Source organism: Megascapheus bottae, chromosome 5 (genome assembly GCF_031878675.1).
Source record: "Megascapheus bottae isolate mThoBot1 chromosome 5, mThoBot2.hap1, whole genome shotgun sequence".
Classification (NCBI taxonomy): Eukaryota; Metazoa; Chordata; class Mammalia; order Rodentia; family Geomyidae; genus Megascapheus; species Megascapheus bottae.
The window spans coordinates 18,537,349-18,559,362 of NC_143513.1; the positions used below are offsets into that span (position 1 = coordinate 18,537,349).

Here is a 22,014-nt window from a genome sequence, read left to right on the forward strand (position 1 = left end):
ACCTCCAATTAAGCACCAAAAAGCTGAAAGTAGATATATGGTCAAGTGATAGACTGCTAGCTTTGAACAAAAAAGCTCAGGACAGTATCCAGGCTCTGAGTTCAAGCCCTAGACCTGTACATACAATAAAAGGTACTGTATGCTGAGAAGGTAACAGGTGCAAGAGAAAGTTTAAGAAAGGGATATTATAGTGAATATTTTGAGGGAAATGGTACATGATGGAGTTGGAGGTGTTGCTAGAAGTCTGGTTTTTAGAATGATAGTGTCAGAACAAAAATTCATGACAAATCATTAAAGAGATGTGTAAATTTGTATAATTTTTGAGAGATGAGAAAAGGTAAATTTCATTTATAAAGTAGAATTTTTGTTTTATTGTCCAGCAAACATAGGAGAAACGGGAAACAATTTTGGACCATAGTGTTCATCCAGATATCTGTAAAGAAAAAACTGAACTTGAAGTTTGTGATTTTTTTTTCATAAGTTCTTGAGAATGTAGAGAAGGAGAATACTTTCAAGGACAATTTTTGAAAGTTGGAGCATGGATAACCAGGAGAGGGTTTTATCATTAGAAGAAGTGACAATTGTAAAAAGAGACAATCAAATATACCTGAAATTTGGTATTTATTAAGTCTACAATTATAGTAGAATGTTTTTTTTTAATTTTAGTTTACATTTGGAGAATGGATCTGAGAAGGGATCAAAATTGGCATTCTTCATTGGAAGTCTTCTGCATGAGATCGTGATTTAAATTTTAGTAGAATGTAAAATTGATGGACACTTTTTTTAAGGTGGATGACAACTAAACTTACAACCTCACCCAACTGTTGGGTGCCAAAAGGAGAAAGTTGAGCCAAGATAAATGAGTTGCCAGAAAGAGAATGGGATATTGTCAGTAGTTAAGAGAAATCTCAATTGTTATTGAGTGTTGTGAAGGTGAGTTGGAGAGTAAGTGTTGAGTAAAGTACAATGGGTTTTCTATGTGAATCATTTGGTAAGACCTAAGAACTGTACTATTCAGTCATTAACTACATATGGCTTTTAAGTAAAATTAACTAAAAATTTACTTTTATCATTCATGAAGTACACACCTTAATCCTAGCTATTCTAGAGACAGAGCCAGGTGGATTTTGAGTTCAAGTAGTAGCCTAGACAAAGTTAGTAAGATGCTATCTAGAAAACAAAATACTAAGAAAGGGTTAGGGCATGGACTGACTCATGTAGAGTGCTTACTTAGCCAACATGATGCCCTGTGTTCAATTCCCAGTTATCTAGTCTCAAACCAAACCAAACCAAACAAGGTAAATTCACTCACTCTTTTTATATTAACCACATTTTAAATGCTAATAGCCACATATATCTAGAGGCAGCTATATTGGACAGCACTGATATGACACATTTTTATTATCACGGAAAGCTTTATAGGAGAATAGTCTTACAAGCTTAGAGAATGCTAAAACAAACACTTTAAATATTTGAATACATGCATAAATAGTTGTAGGATACACAGGAGGAAAGTTCAATAAAAGGGAAAGGGCAAGTACCAGTGACTCATCTGTAATTCTAGTATTCAGGAGATGGAATCTCTGTTCAAAGATAGCTAGGCTGAGCCGAATCTTTACCTTCTACTAACTAGTGTAAAGCTGGAACTGGAGACATGGCTGAAGTAATAGAGTGTCATCCATAAACAACAAAAAAAAACCTAAGTGATAATAAAAGGCCTGCAATTCAAGCCCCAATACCAGTGTTCGGTCTCTTTGTCTCTCTCTGTCTCTGTGTTTCTCTCTCTGTCTCTGTGTTTCTCTCTCTCTCTCTTTCTCTCTCTCTCTCTCTCTCTCTCTCTCTCTCTCTCTCTCTCTCTCTCTCTGTCTGTCTCTTTCTCTCTCTTTCTCTCATATCTCTCCCTCATATCTCTCCCTAATATCTCTCACTCCCTCCCCCTCCCTTCCTCTTTCTCTCTCACTCCCTCACACACACACTCACATAAATAGGGAGGTAGGGAAAGGATGATATCTTGGAGACTCATACAAAAAGACTTGGTTAAAGCCTGCAATGGAGCTAGGTATGGTGGCTCATGCCTGTAATCCTAACTACGCAGGAGACTGAGATCTGAGGATTGCAGGTGCAAAGCCAGCCACTAAAGACCATGAGACTCTTATCTCCAGTTAACTACTAGAAAACCGGAAGTGGTGCTGTTGCTCAAGGGGTAAGGCAGTAGCCATGAGCTGGAGTTCAGGGACAATACCCAGGCCCAGGTAGGGCAGTATTTTGTTTTCTAGATCTTAAGTTGTAAGATTATGTCTATTTTGACTAAGCTTTTCTTCTTAGTTCCTTTCTTACTCAACTGGATAGGCACATAGTAAATACTTGTAGGAAATTGATTTGAATGCATGAACTGGAAAAGCTTTATGCATTTGATTATTTATATGTAAGCCTCCACAATTTTGTGGAGTCAAAACACAGTTATTAAATCCTTTTATTTGTGTGTCAGTTATTAATTTTGTAGCCCTGAGAAATGCATTCTACAAGCAATTTTGGGGAAGAATGTGAACTTTTATTACAAAATATCATCATAGATTTTCATCATTAAGAAATTTTTATTCTAGTAAGAGATTATAGAGCCATTATTGCTGTAAGTTAAATATAAGAAAATAGAAAGGATTTTCTGTGGAACATGAATTCTAGAAAATAAGCAGGAACACATTTAAATATTTCTATTTAGCCAGTGACATTTCACAAATGAATCACTTGTAAATGTCACTTGACCTCTTGTGACACTAGGTTATTGTCCATCTCAAAGTCAAGAATATTGAGTCTCTACTACTATTTCCTCAAAGTTTATGTTAAGGCACATTTAATTAAATAATTATGACTGTGTGTTACATGCTTTTATATTATTTTCTAGTTATTTGTATTTGTATACTTTGATGGTTGTTAGCCAGTTCTTTATTTTCATACTATTGCCTTATAGAAATTCATATATTTATATATTTGTGTTTTAAGTGATTAATTTTTCTGTTTGAGAGTGAGGTTCCTGAAGTGATGTTTTGATGAAGTCAATATAGATGTATGATTTAGTCTGTTACTTGCAGTTTTAGAATCCTATAGGAAGTGATCAGATGCAATAGACATTTATAACATCATGGTTCATAAGATATAAATTTCAGTATAGTTTTGTTCCTTTTATTCTAATCTTAGAAGTAAATCTTTTCAACTACTGGAATGTTTGTGTGTTTTGTTTTGTGTGTGTGTGTGTGTGTGTGTGTGTATGTGTGTGTGTGCGTAGTGCGCACACACTTCAAGATACCTGCAAAAACAAGTAATCAAAATTAATTAGTAAACCTAGCCTCTAGCCTCGGAGTATAGGACCTTTAGAACATATAGTGTTTCAGAGTGATAACCTATATCAAGAGTCTATATGTGAAGTTTGTGGAGTCAAATGATGTCATGTGGTCATTAGCATTTTCCTCAAAATTGAAACTATATCCATGACTGTAATATGGTCTTCCTAGCAACTAGGATGTTCCAGTAAGGTTTTTTTTTTTCATTTTTTAAGGCAGTAGTTCTAAATAAATGCCAGTATGTTTCTTCTAATCATGACTTTTTTTTTCCATGTAGGTAGAGAGATCAATAGCGCTCCAAACCAAGTTTTAACCATCTCAAACCACACCAGTAGTTGCTTTTGAGCAGACTTAGCTGTGATTTTTTGCAGCTCCCATGGAAAACAAACCTTAATACTTTTGTCTGTTTCTGAAAAACTGCTGTATAAAATAGAAAGCAGGGGAGTCGGGAGTTTGGCCTAGTGGTAGAGTGCTTGCCTAGCATGCATGAAGACCCAGGTTCGATTCCTTGGTACCACATAGAAAAAGCCGGAAGTGGTGCTGAGGCTCAAGTGGTAGAGCCTAGCCTTGAGAAAAATCCAAGGACAGTGCTCAGGCCCTGAGCTTAAGCCCAAGACTAGCCAAAAAAATAGAAAGCAGGAAAAAAATTTAAATTTATTTTTTCCCATCTTTTTTATTTTTTAATTTTTTTTGTTGGTCATGGGGCTTGCACAATAAGCCTGGGCACTCTCCCTGAGCTTTCCCCTTGAGCCACAGCACCACTTCCAGTTTTCTAGTGGTTAATTGGAGATAAGAGTCTCATGGTCTTTAGTGCCTGGGCTGGCTTTGAACCTTGATCCTCATATCTCAGCCTCCAGTGTAGCTAGGATTACAGGCATGAGCCACCGCCCACCCAGCTCCATCTATTTGTTTAAAAGTCTACTTTTAATGTGCTTTTTTGCACTGTAAATATTGGTAGGCATTAATTGTGTGCATGAAGCTTAAATAGATTAGGTTATATTTTCAAGGTATTGTTGGTTATAATGTTAGACAGTAGACAAACTTCAAAACTTGTGTCTGGTTTCTTATAATATCTGTGCTAGCTTTTTTTTTCTTTTTGCTTGCTTTTTTATGCTGCTTAGGTGTTTCTCTTCAATGTCTCATTCTATATGAAAATGTGTTTTTCTCCCTTACTTTTGCTTGAATCTGGAGAAGTCAGATCACTAGTGATATTTAGAATAGTTGTTATTTTTTTAAGTCTATATTTGTTCATGGTAAAGCATGAATAATATCTATTTTTGTGACTTTAAAACCTTAGAGGTAGCAGTTTTGAAGTGACTAGAATTGCCTTTTCCCCTAGTTCACAGATGTTCATGTGCAAATTTCTTAGGACATCTGAATTGATACAGGTTACTACGTGTAGCTTTAATTTGTTAGGGTCTCCAATGCCCAAATAATACTCCTAGTTCCCATTGAAAGAATTCACTCAACTAGAAGAATGTAGAGCTCTGGATTGAGTCTGATTTAGGTTCACATGTACACTTTGGTACTTATGAAAAGTTGTATAATTGGGAAATTTGCATAGATTTCCTGAGTGCACTAGATGGCAAAATCCAAGTGTAAAGTAGTTGAATTCAGTTCTAGCTACTTAGTAAATTCAGTTAGTGGAAATGATTTATATCGCAGTTCTCTGTATTGCATATGGGAGGATGGTGTGATACATGAACAAGAATGTCCCTTTGTTAAACTAGAAGTCACTTAAACCCTGTTGAGTTGTATCTTTCCCACCCTAGGCAGATTTTTGTTGTTTATTTGCTAGACTGGACCTGGCTGTGGCTTTTAATTTTCCATCCTTCTGCCTCAGTGCTGAGATTATTTTAAAAATATGTCTTTTTACTTCCAGTTTCAAGCAATATGTTGTCCTATGGTTATACTTTTAAATATACTGGTTGTTGGCAGCTGCCAGCTATATCCTAGTTAATCAAGAGGCTGAGATCTGATGGTGATTTGAAGCTATGAGGTAAGCAGCTTTCCTCTGCTGTGTTCTCCCTCCATGATGTTCTACTGCACCACACACCCAAAAACATGGAGCCAAGAGACCATGTATGTACCCAAACCTCTAAAACCATAAACCAAAATGAATCCTTCCTCTCTTCAGTTCTTTTCTCAGGTATTTGACACAGTTCAAAGAGTAGAACACTAATAGGATATTATTCTTTTTCTACCGCTACACCAAAAGACCCTAGTCATATGCCTGTCAAAGGTTTTATAGCATACTACAAATTTACGTGCTCTCTTTCTTTGCAGAAGTTTCAGTAAAGAATCGGATAGTTTATAGTTGATATAGAGATCACAAAAGTATACACATTTTAATATGTTGAGTTTTGTTTATGGTTGTGATAGGAATAAATGAGAGCTGTAAATAGTTGAATTGTTCTGATGCTGTCTATTATTTGAATGGGTTATTTTCAGTGATTGAGTAGTTTCATCATTTTAGTAACAGGTAAATAATTGGGTTAATTTATAAATGGTATATAAACAGATTTTTTTTTTCAATTTTGGAGATCTAGCTTACCTACACAAAAATGTTACCTGATATTCACCGTGGGGTGGGAAAAACTATTGGAAATCTGTTTTTTTTTTTTTCAGAAGAAATTATCTTGTCTATAAAATGGAAATGTTAATAACTGTCCTTACCTCAAATGGTTGATAAGAAATGCTAAAAAAAATCAAAGTAGTAACAGTTGATGGAAATGCACAAAAATTACACCTTTATCTTTTTACTATTTCTACTTCCCCTTTCATGTTCCTTTATGTTTAAATGTTATTAAGGTGTCAGAATTTTTAAAAATGTCTTTTATACCTGACTTCACAGGGGTTCATCTACCCATGTTTCATTTGGTTTTAATCTATATAGTTAAAACTTACATACCTTGTAAAGTATTTTCAACAAACTAGATTAATGGTCTATATTAAATATAGCTGTACTTAATAATCTCAAGGACCTGTGTTTTCATGTATAAATGGCAAAGAACATAAACACAGAATTCAAAAAGAATATTCAAATAGCACACAAAACGTTTTTTAAAATGTTCTGTTAGAATCAAAGTACATATAAACAGTAATGAATTATCAAAGTTTTTTTTCCTTTTTAAGTTAGTCTTCAATTATACCAACAATACATGAAAATAATTCCCCACATTTCAAAGAATTATTGAAACTGTTATAAAACTACTCCCTTTAACTACACTGTACTCTCACACCCCTTTATAGAGGAAATGCTTTCAATCAGTATATTATGTTCTTTTGGACTATTACCGTTTATTTACATGTGAATATCATTATAGGAAAAATAGTACCATAGTGTAAACATTTACTGGTAACTTTGATTGTTTTCACGTAACTGTTTGCCTTTAAGAAATTTCATTCTTTTTAACTGATATAGAATATTCCATTGTACAGCTATTCTATAGCTATTTAGCTACTCCCCAATTTATAACTGTTGCTGATTTTTTTATTGTTACCAAACAGTTACAGTAAATGACCCTTTGTGGTCTGAGAAAAAGAAAATTTTAAAGGGGATAAGATTGTTGGGGAAGTAAGAAATTTCAAATCAGTCAGGGTAGGCCACACTGAGAAAGTAGCATTATACCGAAGACTTGCAGTAAGGAAATAATTTCATTTTAGGCGAGTGCTCAGAGTGCAAAACCTTAGTTTTTTGTGATTGTCCTTCATATTCTCACTCAATAAACTAGGGATATTGGAGAAGTAATAAGTAGCCAGTTTGTATAGAACCTTGGAGGCAATTACAGAGTCTTTGATTTTCCTTCTGATGAAGTGAAGTACCATCAGAGGAATTTTAACAAAGAAATGACATGATCGGACTTTATAGCTGAAAGTAATCCTTATGACAGTTGTGAGATAAATGGACTATAGGAAAGAAATAAATAGTTACAAAACTATTGTAGTAATGAAACAAGAAAAAAATGGTATGTAGATGAAGATGAAGCAGTGAGGATGGTAGAAGAGTAAGTGCTTCAGACTATGGATAAATTCTGAAGGAATCAGTATAATCGATAATAAAGAATGAACAATGAATCAAGAGTCAAGATGATTCCATAGACGGAAGAGGTTAGATGGAGTTGTATATTTAAATTCCAATTTGGTCAGATTTATTAGTATTTTCTCTTATTTTTAAGCATTATTAAAACCATCTGTAGTTTTTCTGAATTTTCTAATATTTGTTTTATGCTTCACTGTTTTTGTTTTTGTCTTGCTTTTGTTTTGTTTTGTTTTTAAAAAAAGAATCTTGTTAGCTGATGGTCACATCTATAATCCTACTTACTTAAAAAAATCCTTTGGGACCGGGAGTTTGGCCTAGTGGTTAAAGTGCTTGCCTAGCATGCATGAAGACCCGGATTCGATTCCTCGGTACCACATACATAGAAAAAAAGCTGGAAGTGGTGCTGAGGCTCAAGTGGTAGAGCTCTAGCCTTGAGAAAGTCCAAGGACAGTGCTCAGGCCCTGAGCTCAAGCCCAGGACTGGCAAAAAAAAAAAAATAATAATAATAATTAAAAAAAATCTTTTTAGAATGGTTTTGTAAATGGTATAATTGAAATGCTTTTTTTATATTGGCCCTCGGCCTGAACTCAGGGCTTGGGTGCTCAAAGCTAGCACTCTACCATTTGAAGTACAGCTCCATTTTGAGGGGGCTGGTTAATTGGAGATAAGTCTCATTGGATTTTCCTGCCTGGGTTGGCTTCAAACCTTGATCTTCAGATCTCAGCCTCCTAAGTAGCTAAGATTACAGGCATGAGTCACTGGTACCTGGCTTGCTTTTTATTCTTTCATATATCAGGTAGTCAATAGTCAAATTCTTCCTTCCTCTTTGATTTGAGGTGTAATTTTTAGCAGTGCCAAATTTATTCACATGTATACGTGTACATACTTCTTTTTTATGTATTTTTTATTGTAATTAATAGAAGGGTTACATTATATTTTCCAGATAGGAGGTGCATTAATTCACATACATTGATAATTTTTCTCATATCTTGGTCCCCATTTCCCTCCCCCCTACCCCCACCCCACGTGTACATACTTCTATTTTAGACTGTTTATTCCATCATGTATCTTGTTTCCAAAGCATTACCAAACTTTAAAGTTACTATACCTTTGTAATAAATCTTCCTGCTTTTTATTTTGCTAGTCTTGGAGATTGAACTTGGCCTGGGCCCTGCCCTTGAGCTTCTTTTGCTCAAGACTATCACTTTGCTAACTGAACCACAGTGTGACTTCTGGCTTTTTCTGAGTAGTTTAGTGGAGATAAGAGTCATAAGCAAGGGCTGACTTCAAACCACTATCCTCAGATCCTAGCCTCCTGGGTAGCTAGGATTACAAGTGTGAACCACTGGCTCCCAGCTATTCTGCTTTCTTAATATTTGAATCAGCTACAGTTTTGAAATTTTCACCTTCGAGAAAGATTATAGCAAAATAAGTATATTTACAATAGTGATTCTTTTCATGAGAGAACTTGCATTTCTTTCTATCTTGGTTATTATGTCCTTTGTCAAATCTTTTTCAAGATTATTTATATTTCTAATTAAATGGATTTTGTGGTTATGCATAGTTATTGTTGAAGTTGTGAGTGGAATATCTTTTTCTTTTGAATTATGTTGTGACTATAGCAACAAACTTGATTTTTTTTTTCATTTGAGCTTAATATTTGATCATCTTCCTGAAGTATAACATTCTAATTGTGGACTTTTTAGAATTTTCATTTTATCTTTTTTTTTTTTTTCCCAGTCCTGGGGCTTGAACTGAGGGCCTGGGCATTACCCTTGGACACTTTTTGTTCAAGGCTAGTGCTCTGCCACTTGAGCCACAGCACCACTTCCTGCTTTTTCTGTGTATGTGGTACTGAGGACTCAAACCCAGGGCTTTGTGCATACAAGGAGAGCACTCTACTACTAGGCTACCTGCCCAGCCCCCAACTAATTATTTTATAATCACCTATTACTTCTTCATCTTACTGAATTAAATTAGATTTTTAGGAAGTAAAGAATATTAGATGAGCACAAGAATCACTTGTGTTTTAAACCACAGTGAAAATAACAGTTCTGGTCCTCTATGGTTGTCTCTCTCTTTCTTACTCTCCTCTTCATTCTATCTCTTTTTTGCAGCTCTGAGATCAGGATATCTCACATAGTCTAGGCAAGCATTATACTAATGAGTTATATCCTTGGCTTTATCAAATTTTTCTTTTTGGTCTGTTTAAAATTCTCACTGAATTTCTCTTGTGCATGAGTAATAACACTATTTTATTTATTTCTAGTGGAAATTACATGAATGAAGCGCTCATATGTACTCATGTAACTCCATAATCTGTATAAAGCATATGTAAATGCAAGTGACGACTTTGAAGACTCCATTCTTTGGACATAAAAGTATTAGGCCAGGCGTAGTGGCTCATGCCTGTAATCCTAGCTACTCAGGAGGCTGAAATCTGAGGATGGCAGTTCAAAGCCAGCCCGGGCACTAAAGTCTGTGAGCCTCTTAATCTCCATTTAACCACTAGAGACCCAGAAGAGGTGCTGTGGCTCCAGAGATAGGGTGGTAGCCTGGAGCTGAAGAGCTCAGGGACAGTGCCCAGGCTCAGAATTCAAGCCCTACAACCAAGGGAAAAAAGAAAGAAGAAAGAAACAAAGAAAGAAAGAAAGAAAGAAAGAAAGAAAGAGAGAGAGAGAGAGAGAGAGAGAGAGAGAGAGAGAGAAAGAAAGAAAGAAAGAAAGAAAGAGAGAGAGAAAGAAAAGGAGGGAGGGAGGGAGGGAGGGAGGAAGGAAGGAAGGAAGGAAGGAAGGAAGGAAGGAAGGAAGGAAGGAAGGAAGATAAAAGTACTTTTAAGTTGCTCATTATTTATATAGTTACATTATTGATCGTAAGTGGAATAACCTAAATGTTTAATAGTAAAGCAAAGGTTTTATAAGTTAGGATATATAGTTAATGAAATATTTGTAACCATTATGTTAAATGAATTTGTCATAACTTGAAAGTACTTATTAATAAGCAGAACTCAGCCTTATTACATAGTAGCTGCATCAGCATCCTAATGTACTAAACAAAGATTAGACCTAAATACATCAAAAAGTAACAGAGTTAGTCTATGGGTAAATGCAATATGGATGGTTTTATTTTCTTCAGTTTCCTATGTTGAGAATGCATTGTTTTTAAAAATCAGAAAACTTCTATGGGTGTATATTATCTGTAATGCTAAGCTATTTTTAGGTTATAAGTGACAAATCTATAATTTTTTTCAGTGTATCTTGTAATAGTGTTCTTGCTGAATTTGGATAATAGATTATATAAGATAAATCCCACATCTGAGAAGGAAGAGATACAATGGTTACAATAGCAAGTTGCAGTTTACAGTTGGGATCAGCTCTCAAATTATCTGAATTTCACACTAATGAAGTAGAAGTAATTATGGTAAATGTTTATCTTTTTTTTTTTACTATCTTAAAAAAATACTTAAAGTAGTTGTACAATTCACGGAAGCAGCTTATGAATGTCACCCCTTTCAACATTCTCACTCACCCCTTCCCAACTCACCCCTCTCCTTGCTTATCCTAATTATAGTTTATGTATTGAATTTTTTTTACAGTTTAACAAAGCAGTTTATGTGTGCAATGTATCTTGATCTGTGTCATCACTTCAACATCTTCACCCCTTTTCAGCCCACCCCTTCCCTTACATTTCTCAATTGTTTGGTTTATACAATGAATTCTTGCCTGCATTCTTCCACTACTCCCTCTGTTCTTTTTTTCCTCCCGCCTTGGTCCTACTCTCCCCAAGTACCCATTTCCTGGTACTTATTTTGTTGGTCTTTGACTTAGTCTTTTTAAACAATTACTATTTGAGCTGTCCATTACATGCATATTGAAAAAGGTCTATCATCTGGTAACTTTGTGATACATTCTTTTTTTTTGTCTGTCCTGGGGCTTGAACTCTGGGCCTGGGAGCTGTCCTTGAGGTCTTTAGCTCAAGGCTATCACCCTACTCCTGGAGCCACAGTGCCACTTCCAGTTTTCTAGTGGTTAATTGGAGACAAGAATCTCATGGTCTTTAGTGCTGGGGCTTTTAACCGGAATCCTCAGATCTCAGCCTCCTGGGTAGCTAGGTGTGAACCACCTTATCCAACGAGGTAGCTTTTTTGTTTTTTTGTATTTTAATTTTGGGGCAGTGGTGCATTCTTTCATAAGAAAGTTTCTATATTTTATTCGGATTCTAGATAATCATTCATTTTATTTAAGAAACATTTGTTGAGTATTTCCAATGTGCTAATAACTTTGATAGCTAACAGACAAATGATATAAAACAGCACCGATGTGCTAAGTAACTTTTGGTGGAAATAATTTGGAATTAATACTGTGGTAGAATGGGATGTTACCTGATAAACAAGACCAGGAGTTTTAACACAGTCCTTAATCTCTTAGGCACTTAAGTATGTTGAACATAAAGCTGTAATAATACTTTCTTGAGTCAGGTGTAGGTTACCTGCCTAAAAATGCAGAGAATAAGGCTATTCTATATAGACTATCCCAATTATCTTTGCTAGTTAAACACTTTTCACTTTCCCAGTAGAAAATTTGAATCTCATATTTTACTGCTCTATTGACTTTAAAGAAAAATTGACAGGAAACAAATTACTATTTTAAATATCCCAAAGATATTAAGTAACTCACATGTCTTAAGACTGCCTACCGTGCAGTTGTCCTATTACAACTATCCCACTTTTCTTACTCAGAAGAAAAAAAAAAGATGAATAAAAAAGATTGCTGTTCAAAAGATGCTTGAAATGCTTCTACCACCATGCAGCATGGGGGAAAAAAAAGGCCCATCCTCTCAGTCTGTCCCACTGCACTATGAAGTTAACCATACCAAGAAATTCTGAACTAGTTCATTTTCCCTTCTTTCTTTTTTGTTTGTGGGGAGGGGGAGGTGGGAGTGTTGTGTATCACACTGCCCTTTAACTAGTAATCTTCCTTCCTTGGCCTTTCAAGTGCTAGAATTAAGACATGACACACCCCATCTAGCTTAAAATTTACTTTATAAACATATTCCGTGATTTAAGAGAGAGGGATCTGAGATAAGAGTTTCAGAAGAAAGAGAGCAAACAGCTTTTTCTTATCATGTTTTCTGGTATCATTTGGCTGGAAACACATAATTTGTTTCTATAATGATTTATTCTTTAACATTTTTACCAGCACTATCATTGGCATAACTTCTTAAGTATTTTAATATCTTTATCAATAGATTTTGAACATATCATTATACCCACAAACCACCTATTTTTCCTATTTGATAGCTTTTTTTGTTTGTTGTTTATTATAGTCCTGATTGACTTAAAAAACAGTTGTGATGGTTTTTTTTCATGTCAAACAATTGTTTATTTTTTGTGGTACAAATTAAAAGTGACAGATCTGAAGCTGTTAAGAAATACACAAAGTGAAGCTTTACCAACCATACAGATATTGCTCTAGATTAAGTAAAGTTTTTTTTAAAACATTAAGCAACAACAGTTGTAATCTTAATGAAGATTTTATTCTATAGTCCATGGGTGAGCCTGCACCCTGTGGGCCACCCCAGGCCCTTGAAATCATTTGATACATGATTGGTTAAACACTTGTGGATTTTTCTGTTTCTCATTGTCTGCCTAAGGCACTTTACCTGTACTGATAATTTTATGTGGTCCACCTTTGTGCTGGTCAATCATTCAATTTAACAATTCAGCATAATTTTTAAAAAGGGGAAAATTAGGAGAAATTCCTGTACTCATAATTTTAACACAATGACTAAATACTCTAGCACATAAGCTAATCTTTGATTTATATGTCTAATTAACTCAGGAAAATCACTTTCAGAAATAGAAAATTATATGAGACCATACTTTTTTTTTTGCTTATATAACTCTTGAAGAACACTTTCTAATAGAAATGGAGATAAACATTTATTTATTTATTTATTTTTGTCAGTCATAGGGCTTTGAACTCTGGGCCTGGTGCTGTCCCTGAGCTCTTTAGCTAAAGGCTACTTCTCTACCCCTTGAGCCAAGCACCACTTTGGGTTTTCTGGTGATTAATTGTGTATAAGAGTCTCACAGACTTTCATACCTGGGCTGGCTTTGAACTGCTATCCTCAGATCTCAGCCTCCTGAGTAGCTAGGATTACAGACATGAGGTACCAGTGCCTGGCAAGGAAAACATTTATAAGATACAGTTACTGTATTGCTATACTGTATAATATGTGATATATAATTATTATGATTATGGTTTAATCATTCACATTATATTATGAGAACATAGGGGAGAGAAGTGACTCAAAGATAATCTTATGAAATCTATTGGTATAATGACCTAACAGGATAACATAAAATGTAAAATGACAGGGCTTTTGCCTGTCCAAGAGAAATGATTTAGTGGTAGCAGAATATGTTAGATTCCACTCATTATATTAAGTCCCAAGATCAATCAAACTCATAAGAAAAATAGTAGTTTACTAGATGTGGTCATCAGAGTGGGAGCGGAAGAGGAATGCCAAGAGATGAACCTATGAAAGTAAACAATAACTAGATTACAAAAATTAATGTACTGTGCTAGGAAATGTTGACTTCATTGTGAACACATAGAGGACTTGTTGACCTTTGAGTGGAACTAGATCTATAATGTGCATATAGGAAGTGCAAAGACTGACATAAAGGTAATAGGGAACTATACTGATGAACAATAGGAAAGGAGAAAATGGACAAACTCGCAGTATTTTGAAGAGGTAGTTGCAGTGGGGCCTACTGACCAATATGATTAGTATATATATGGCAGAAGGAAAATAGCTTTTGGACAAATCCAGTCGGGTCACATGGATTATGTGGTCTTGGGTGCTTTGCTGACCTCTCAGGATTTTCAGTTTCCCCATTATAAAATTAGGAGAGTAATTCTCAGCTCATGGAGATGTGAGGAGTTGATTAAATAATACATGTGAAATGTCCAGTAAAGTAACTTACTGCAGTTATAAACTGATGGCTACCATTGTTATAGGGGATGAAAGAGATGAAAAAGAAGCAAGAATGACTTTCAAGTTTGTTTTTTTTTAATTTGGACAAGACCTAGATTCAGAAAGTGGGTAATCTCTCTGGTTCTTAGATTGCCTACGAACATTCCTTTTTTTTCCTCTGTGAGCATTCTGGATGTAAATATTCCTTGGCACATGACAGGAAGAATGTGACACTTATGAAAGATATTTGAACAAACAGTATAGATTTGGGAGACATTGGCTATACATGATAGTACATGTTATAAAACTGGATGAGATCACTTGCAAAGACAGTTTAAATAAGAAGACACCCTAGAGAGTAATGTAGCCATTTCAGAACAATAAAGCTTGGCCAGGACATCCAAGTAGAGTAGTCAAAAGAGGAGGAGGGACAGCAGTTTGAACAATATTAGTGAGGCACAGGGAGAAGAGAATTTCAGGAAAGATGGGATTAGCAGTTCTAGATGCTCAGGGGAGTTGGAGGAAAATCCATTGAGAAAGTGTCTTTGGATTTACCAATAAAGAAATTACTACCCTGTTATGATTTTTAGCAGACTGATGTGATGGACACCTAATTTTAATAGTTTGACTAGAAAATGAGATACTAGAAATACAGTAAATCCACTAAGACAAATCTTTTATCATGTTACAAAAATTTAGATTTGAGTTATGCTTGAAGGGGGTGGAAGGAAATGAGCTAACAGTGAACAGGTTCTTGAGCAAATAGTAAGCCCATAGACTTGAGTTTTGAGAGGGATGGAATAGCTTATCATGTCAAATACATCAGAACAATGTTATAATACTCATGAGAAAATGTACTTAGAATGTAGCATTAACTGGACTATGTAGTGGAGTGTCTTGGCTGCCCGGTTTTACTCAGTGGAGGAACATGGGCAGTTTTGACATGGAAGTGGCATGGAAATGCTGAAATCAGAAAAGTACCTCTTCAGTTTTCTGGCAGCATGTTTTTGTTCTTTTCTGGAAAGGATACATTTGATCTAGGAAAGATAAAATAACGAGGGCCAGGATTAGGATGATGATCTTGGTAATAGAATGATAGCATAAATACACTACTATGCAGATGCACCTTTTAACTACAAATCCCTTAGATTCAATGAATAAAGAAAATAGCCTAAAAGAAGATATACTAAGATTTTGTATATAAGGACTTTAGGATTGTATTTGTAAAATGGGCATTTAGAAAAAAAGATTGGAACATAAATTAATTTATCTGTTTTTCTTTATCTGCTTATTTATTTATTTTGGTGTAATAGGGATTGAACTCAGAATCTGGCACTTGCTAGGCAGGCAGTCAGCCACTTAAGCCTAGATCAGCCTGAGCTACAGTCCTTTTACTTGTGCTCCCATCTTTCTCCATCTCTGGGACTGACAGATGTATGATACTGCATCCAGCCATTGTACTTCCCTGTAGCTAGGTAGTGTGTGTACCTTCCATCAGGCCCAGCCATTGATTGAGCTGGACTCGTGAACTTTTTGATCTGAGTCTCAGTTCTCAATTATTTTCCTCTTCCCCCATCTCTCCCTTTTAAGTAGCTAGGATTACAAGCTTAATCCATCATTCTTGATATTTTTTTTGGCAGGGGGAAGTGGGAGCTTCCATTTATTTATTATGTGTTAGGTGTATCAGTGAGGATGTAGTCAAGCTTTATTACATTACTAAGTGGTATCCAAATATACATAGCATAACACCTTCAGGGAAGAGCTCAAAACAGTGTAATTTCTTAGACTCGTTCACAGTCCAACAAAATAATCACTAGGGAAATGGGAACTTAAAAATGGGGAGATCATGTCATTTAAAATATGATGTAAAAATCAACGTTAATAAATTCTTTAATAAAAAATACTCTTAAAAAATGGGGAGATCGGGGCCGGGAGTTTGGCCTAGTGGTTAAAGTGCTTGCCTAACATACACGAAGCCCCGGGTTCGATTCCTCGGTACCACATATGTAGAAAAAAGCCGGAAGTGGTGCCAACAAAAAAATAAATAAATAAATTTAAAAAAAAATGGGGAGATCAAGAGGATGAGGAGTAGATAAGTGAAGAGAGGAAGAGAGGGTAAGGGAGAATGCTGTTACAAAATTCAGTGTGTATCCTCCAAAACTAAGAAAATTGAGGGAAAGGGTAGAATTGAGAGGGATGGCGAAGATGAGAACAGGATGACGTTGATCACTATGTGTTTTATTCAGAAACAATTGAATTGCAGATTCTTTGTACAATTACTTAAAAATAATTTCAAAAAATGAAAGGTTCCAAGTGGTAAAGATAAAGATAAACACCTATGATTGCATAACTTTAAGTCGGATCCTGCCTTTATCATTAAAATAATGATGTCAAAGAGTTCAGTATCTCTCACTTTGAGTATCCATACTCTGTTAGAATGTGCCTCTGGCTTTTCAGTCTGTTTGCTTTCTTAATAAATTCTGCCAAGTTTTCTTACCATTAAAAAAAATGAAAGGTTCAAAAAGAAAAAGATACCTGCTTTCATGACACTTCACACTTGAACAAAAAAAAAACAGTAATTTTAAGGCAAATGAGACAAAACTTAAATAGTGATATAGTGGTAGATAACAAAGATTCAGGCTTGAGTTTTTCAGGGCCAGCTGAATATCAGGAACAGTAAGGAAAGAAAAAGTTAATACATGGTACTGGCTGAGAGCTTGATAAAATTGACTCTTCAGGTCTTAGTATGGCTTATTAGTAGCAGTGCAAACCAGTGGATGGTAGTACATTAAACTTGAGCTGTCTATAAGACACATTGATGAAGAAGTTACCATTATGAGTATTAAATATATAAACTCTAATATAATTTTCCTCCTAGTATTTATTGGAATAACTTGTCAAGTTGTTTAACCTTGAGAAAAAACAAGTGTTCATAATGTAGAGGCTTGGAGTTAGTTAAGAAAATGATCAAAGAGTGGGGAGGAATCTGCTGGATCAGAGATCCTTAAGCTGTCATTTATTACTACATAGGTTATATTAAGAATGCAGTTGGGGCTGGGAGTTTGAACTAGTAGTAAAGTGCTTGCCTAGCATGCATGAAGACCCAGGTTCAATTCCTTGATACCACATATACATAGAAAAAGCCAGAAATGGTGCTGTGGCTCATGTGGTAGAGCTCTAGCCTTGAGAAAGTCCAAGGACAGTGCTCAGACACTGAGTTCAAGGCCCAGGACTGGCAAAAAAAAAAAAAAAAATGCAATTGGAAGGAAAAGGTCAACTGTTGAGTGAACAATTGCCTGAAAATACCTCATGATCTCAGGATATAAGGAATATTTACCAATTTATGGAAGTACCTGGTCTCCCTAAGGATCACAACTCTAAAGACTATATAGTACTCATTCAGAACTGAGTTTAAAGGGAGTATGTGCAATACTGTGCTTCTGGGTACACAGCTAGTTTGACTAATTTGCTTTACCCAGGGTCATATTTATCAATCTAAGTAACATTTGAAGTAACATATATGTGCTCAAAGAACATTGCATTGAAGCAACTTGAACTTCAAAAACAACTCTTTTTTAAATTTATTTAAAGGGATTACAGTTACATTTGCCAGATAGTAGGCCCATTACTTCTCACACATTGATACGCCTTCTCATGTTTTTGTCCCCATTTCCCTCCTCCCACCCCCTCCTAATCATCTTGTTTCCCCTTCTCTTTCCTATTTCAAATAAACAAATGTATATACAATATACCAGATAACAAAGCCAGATACAGTAACAATATGAGATTAACTAAAGGGCAAAAAAGAGGAGAAGTAACATAGTATTTTAAGAACAATAATCACACAAAATAAAGCTCTTGTTTCCATATCCTAGAGATCCTTTTATTTGGTCTCATTCTATATGACATTATGTACCTAGGTTTTAAGTTATTGTAATCCTCTTCTAGGAGAGTCCTAGATTTGTACTAATTATTACAAATGAGGGAAACCATTGAGCCTGTGTTTCAGAAACAACTCTTTAAATTAAGTAGAGGATAGAAATTTTACCAAATTCAGTGTGACTCTTTTTAGAAATGAGAAAAAAGGATTTCCAAGTGCACAGTTAGGAATTCACAACTTCTGATATCATTTACATAGCTTTGGTTATCACATCATGCCAACTCCAAGATGAACAAAAATGTAAGCTTCTATAAAAGAATTGAAGTGAATCTAATTTTACTAAAGCAGTGACAAGATACATATTTTTGTATTCAGCCTAGTGTATCTACAGGTTGTATGTAATCGGATTTAACCAACTATAGATGAAAATATTTGGAGAAATAAATGTATCTTTGCTAAAAAGTTTTTTCCTTGTCATTATTCCCTGAACAATACAGTATAACAACTACTCACAGAATTTACCGTGTAGCAGATAGCTCATATTAAGGCTGTGTAAATTAGTAGGAAGATGGGTACAGTTTATATGCAAATATTATGTCATTTTATGTAAGAGACTTAAACATCTACAGATTTTTGTTATCTGTACATTGGCAAGGGGATCATGAAACTAATTGCTGTGGATACTGAAGGATGACTGTATTTTAATTTTAACTACAGGAGTAGATTCACAGAGGAGGTTGAGAGCACTTTGGCTAGGAAAGCAAGATTAATTTTATTTAGAAAATATGTAGATTCTATTTCCTTAGTAATTTTTCTGTCTTACTTGTTCCATGTTTTAAGTGTGCCAAGTGCAATCTTAAAACAAGCGCTTTTTTTATATCCTGCACTTGTGTGTTTCTGGTAGCATATTTTTTTTCCCTTGTAGTACTAATAATGACAGTATGTATCATGTAATAATTCCCTGTCATGGGATCTATAACTAGTAATTTATTTAATCTTTATGTCAAATCACTAGGATAGGAACCCTTTTCATGAATTGATGTTTTCTTTTCATTCCATTCACATACTTCTTTTTTTTTTTTTTTGTCAGTTATGGGGCTTGAACTCTGGGCCTAGATGCTATTCCTGAGCTTTTCAGCTCAAGGCTAGTGTTTTACCATTTGAGCCAGAGCGCAACTTCTGGTTTTCTGGTGGTTAAGTGGAGATGAGAGTCTCACAGACTTTCATGCCTGGGGTTGGCTTTGAATCATGATCCTCAGATCTCAGCCTCCTGAGTAGCTAGGGTTACAGGCATGAGCCACAGGTGCATGACATCCATTCACATACTTTCATGTTTACACATCCTATGAGTGTAAGAAAAAGAGTGGGTATAAGATGCTCTTTAAGGTCAGACTATGCCATGCATAGTTTTCTTAGTCATACTGTACATTATTTTTGTATATTCTTGCATAGAGAAGTCAAATTAGTATCACTAACCTGAGAGATGAGTGCTATAAAACATGGGCTATAATAATACCCTGGATGTCTTTTATATTGTTCTAGTAATAGCCTGTAAGAGGCATGGATGATTTTGCATTTAAAAATGTAATTAGACCAGGTATGGTGATACACATCTATAATTCCTTAACTGGGAATGTTGAGATAACTGGATTGAGAGTCCAAGGCTAGCCTAGTGAGACCTTGTTTGAAAAAAAATAAAACACATTTAACTATGTACATGCTAAAAGAATGACTCAGATGTTTGCTTAAATTAAGATATTTAGAAGTGATAAAATATCCATAAAACTTCATCTTTTGTTTAGCTTTCTTAATTTTTCTTGCCGTAAATGAGATATATTATACAGACTGGGAGTATGGACTAATTGGTAAGAATAGAAAACATTACACTATTCTGTTTTTTCTTCCTCTTTAGGTCAGCAGCAAGGACAAGATGGAGTAAAAGTCCAGCAAGCTACTATAGCTCCTGTAACGGTGGCAGTTGGAGGAATTGCTAATGCAACGATAGGTGCTGTTAGTCCTGACCAACTCACGCAAGTGCATTTGCAGCAAGGCCAGCAGACTTCCGATCAAGAGGTACAACCTGGCAAGAGGCTTCGAAGAGTTGCTTGTTCTTGTCCTAATTGTAGGGAAGGAGAAGGAAGGTAAATGTTGTTTTTAACTCTTTATTCTCTTGAAGCCTTAAAGTCTTGGTCTCCATACTGTCTATCTTTATAGTGACTTTCAAAGCCTGGAAATATGAATCATTCTGCTTTGCTATTATTCCAAGCTGTTTTAACTGTTTTGAAGCATTTGCAATTCCATGGTGGAATTTTAGCTTTTCAGTTTTTACAAAGATGTTAGATGGGATCTGGTATGAATTATATTGAGGTTGTCATTTCATTATGGAGTGGGGGGGTGTAATTACCTACTTAACAGTATTGCTCCATGCAAATTTACTTAAGTCATTACTTAGTTCATTAATACATTTTAGCTTATAGAGTATATATTTTCATGTTTTTAAACTTGTTTCTGTTACTTTTCTTAATACTGTAAATAAAACTTTTCTTGATTGTTTATTCCAGGTATACAGAAAATGCTTATTTTGTTGATTTTTATATCCTGTAACGTCTGACTTATTTTAGCACTTCTGACTCATTTTAGTATTTTTCTTAGTGGATCCTTTAGAATTTCTCTGATCATGATATCTGTAAATCTAAATGGTTTTATTTTAACTTCTATTTCACTCTGGAGAATGCCAAGTTTTGTTTTTAATTCTTTTTCCCTAGTTGGCTTGTCTAGAACTTCCAATGCAATGTTAAGTACAAGGGACATAAGTATACATCCTTCTTTTGTCTCTGATTTTAGGGGAAAACCATCATGTCTGGGCCAGGAGTTTGGCCTAGTAGTAGAGTGCATGCATGCACAAGGACTCGAGTTTAATTACTCGGTATTACATTCACAGAAAAAGCCAGAAGTGGTGCAGTGGCTCAAATGGTAGAGAAAATGCTCAGGTCCTGAGTTCAAGCCCCAGGACTGGCAAAACACAAATAAACAAACAAACAAACACTGCATCAAGTCGTTCTGCTTTTATATGTGAGATTAGCTCTGGGGCCCATAATCAAGTTGTGGAAAATCTCTTCATATTCTTTTTTCAAAAAAACCACTTTTGGGGGCCGGGAGTTTGGCCTAGTGGTAAAGTGCTTGCCTAGCATGCACGAAGACCCAGGTTCGATTCCTCAGTACCACATACATAGAAAAAAGCTGGAAGTGGTGCTGAGGCTCAAGTGGTAGAGCTCTAACCTTGAGGAAGTCCAAGGACAGTGCTCAGGCCCTGAGCTCAAGCCCAGGACTGGCAAAAAAAAAAAAAGCACTTTCGTTAAAATCATGAGTGTTTAATTGCGTCAGATGCTTCCTTGAATTTATTATGAACATGTGCACTTTGGTATTTTATTACATCATTGTACATTTTTCAAGGTCAGAGCACTTATGCAATCCTGAGAGAAATACAACTTGGTCATAGCATATAATTCTTTTTATATGTTGCTGGGTTCTGTTTTTTTTTTTTTCTTTTCCTCTTTGAAATGGATTTTACTATATAACGTAGGCTTGTTTCATAATCCTCCTTGTCTGAGCCTCCCAAGGACTGGGCTTTCAAGCCACTGCTTAGCTTAGCTAGTCTTTTGTTCAGGATTTTTGAGTCTGTATTACTAAGAGATAGTAATTTATCATTTTCTTTTTCTTGTAATCTCTTTATATGGTCTTAGGGGTTGTAATATGGCTTTTTAGAAAGAGGC

At 35.3% G+C, this 22,014-nt stretch overlaps 1 protein-coding gene across 2 annotated transcripts in view; it reads left to right on the forward strand.

Moving 5' to 3' along the window:
* The window catches only part of Sp4 (Sp4 transcription factor), a 68,262-nt gene that overhangs the window by 25,468 nt on the left and 20,780 nt on the right, over positions 1 to 22,014 (forward strand). For both annotated transcript variants that reach the window (XM_090332735.1, XM_090332736.1), the window contains exon 4: positions 20,154 to 20,382. In XM_090332735.1, coding sequence (XP_090188861.1) covers positions 20,154 to 20,382 — 229 coding nt within the window. The remainder of the gene's footprint in view (positions 1 to 20,153; positions 20,383 to 22,014) is intronic.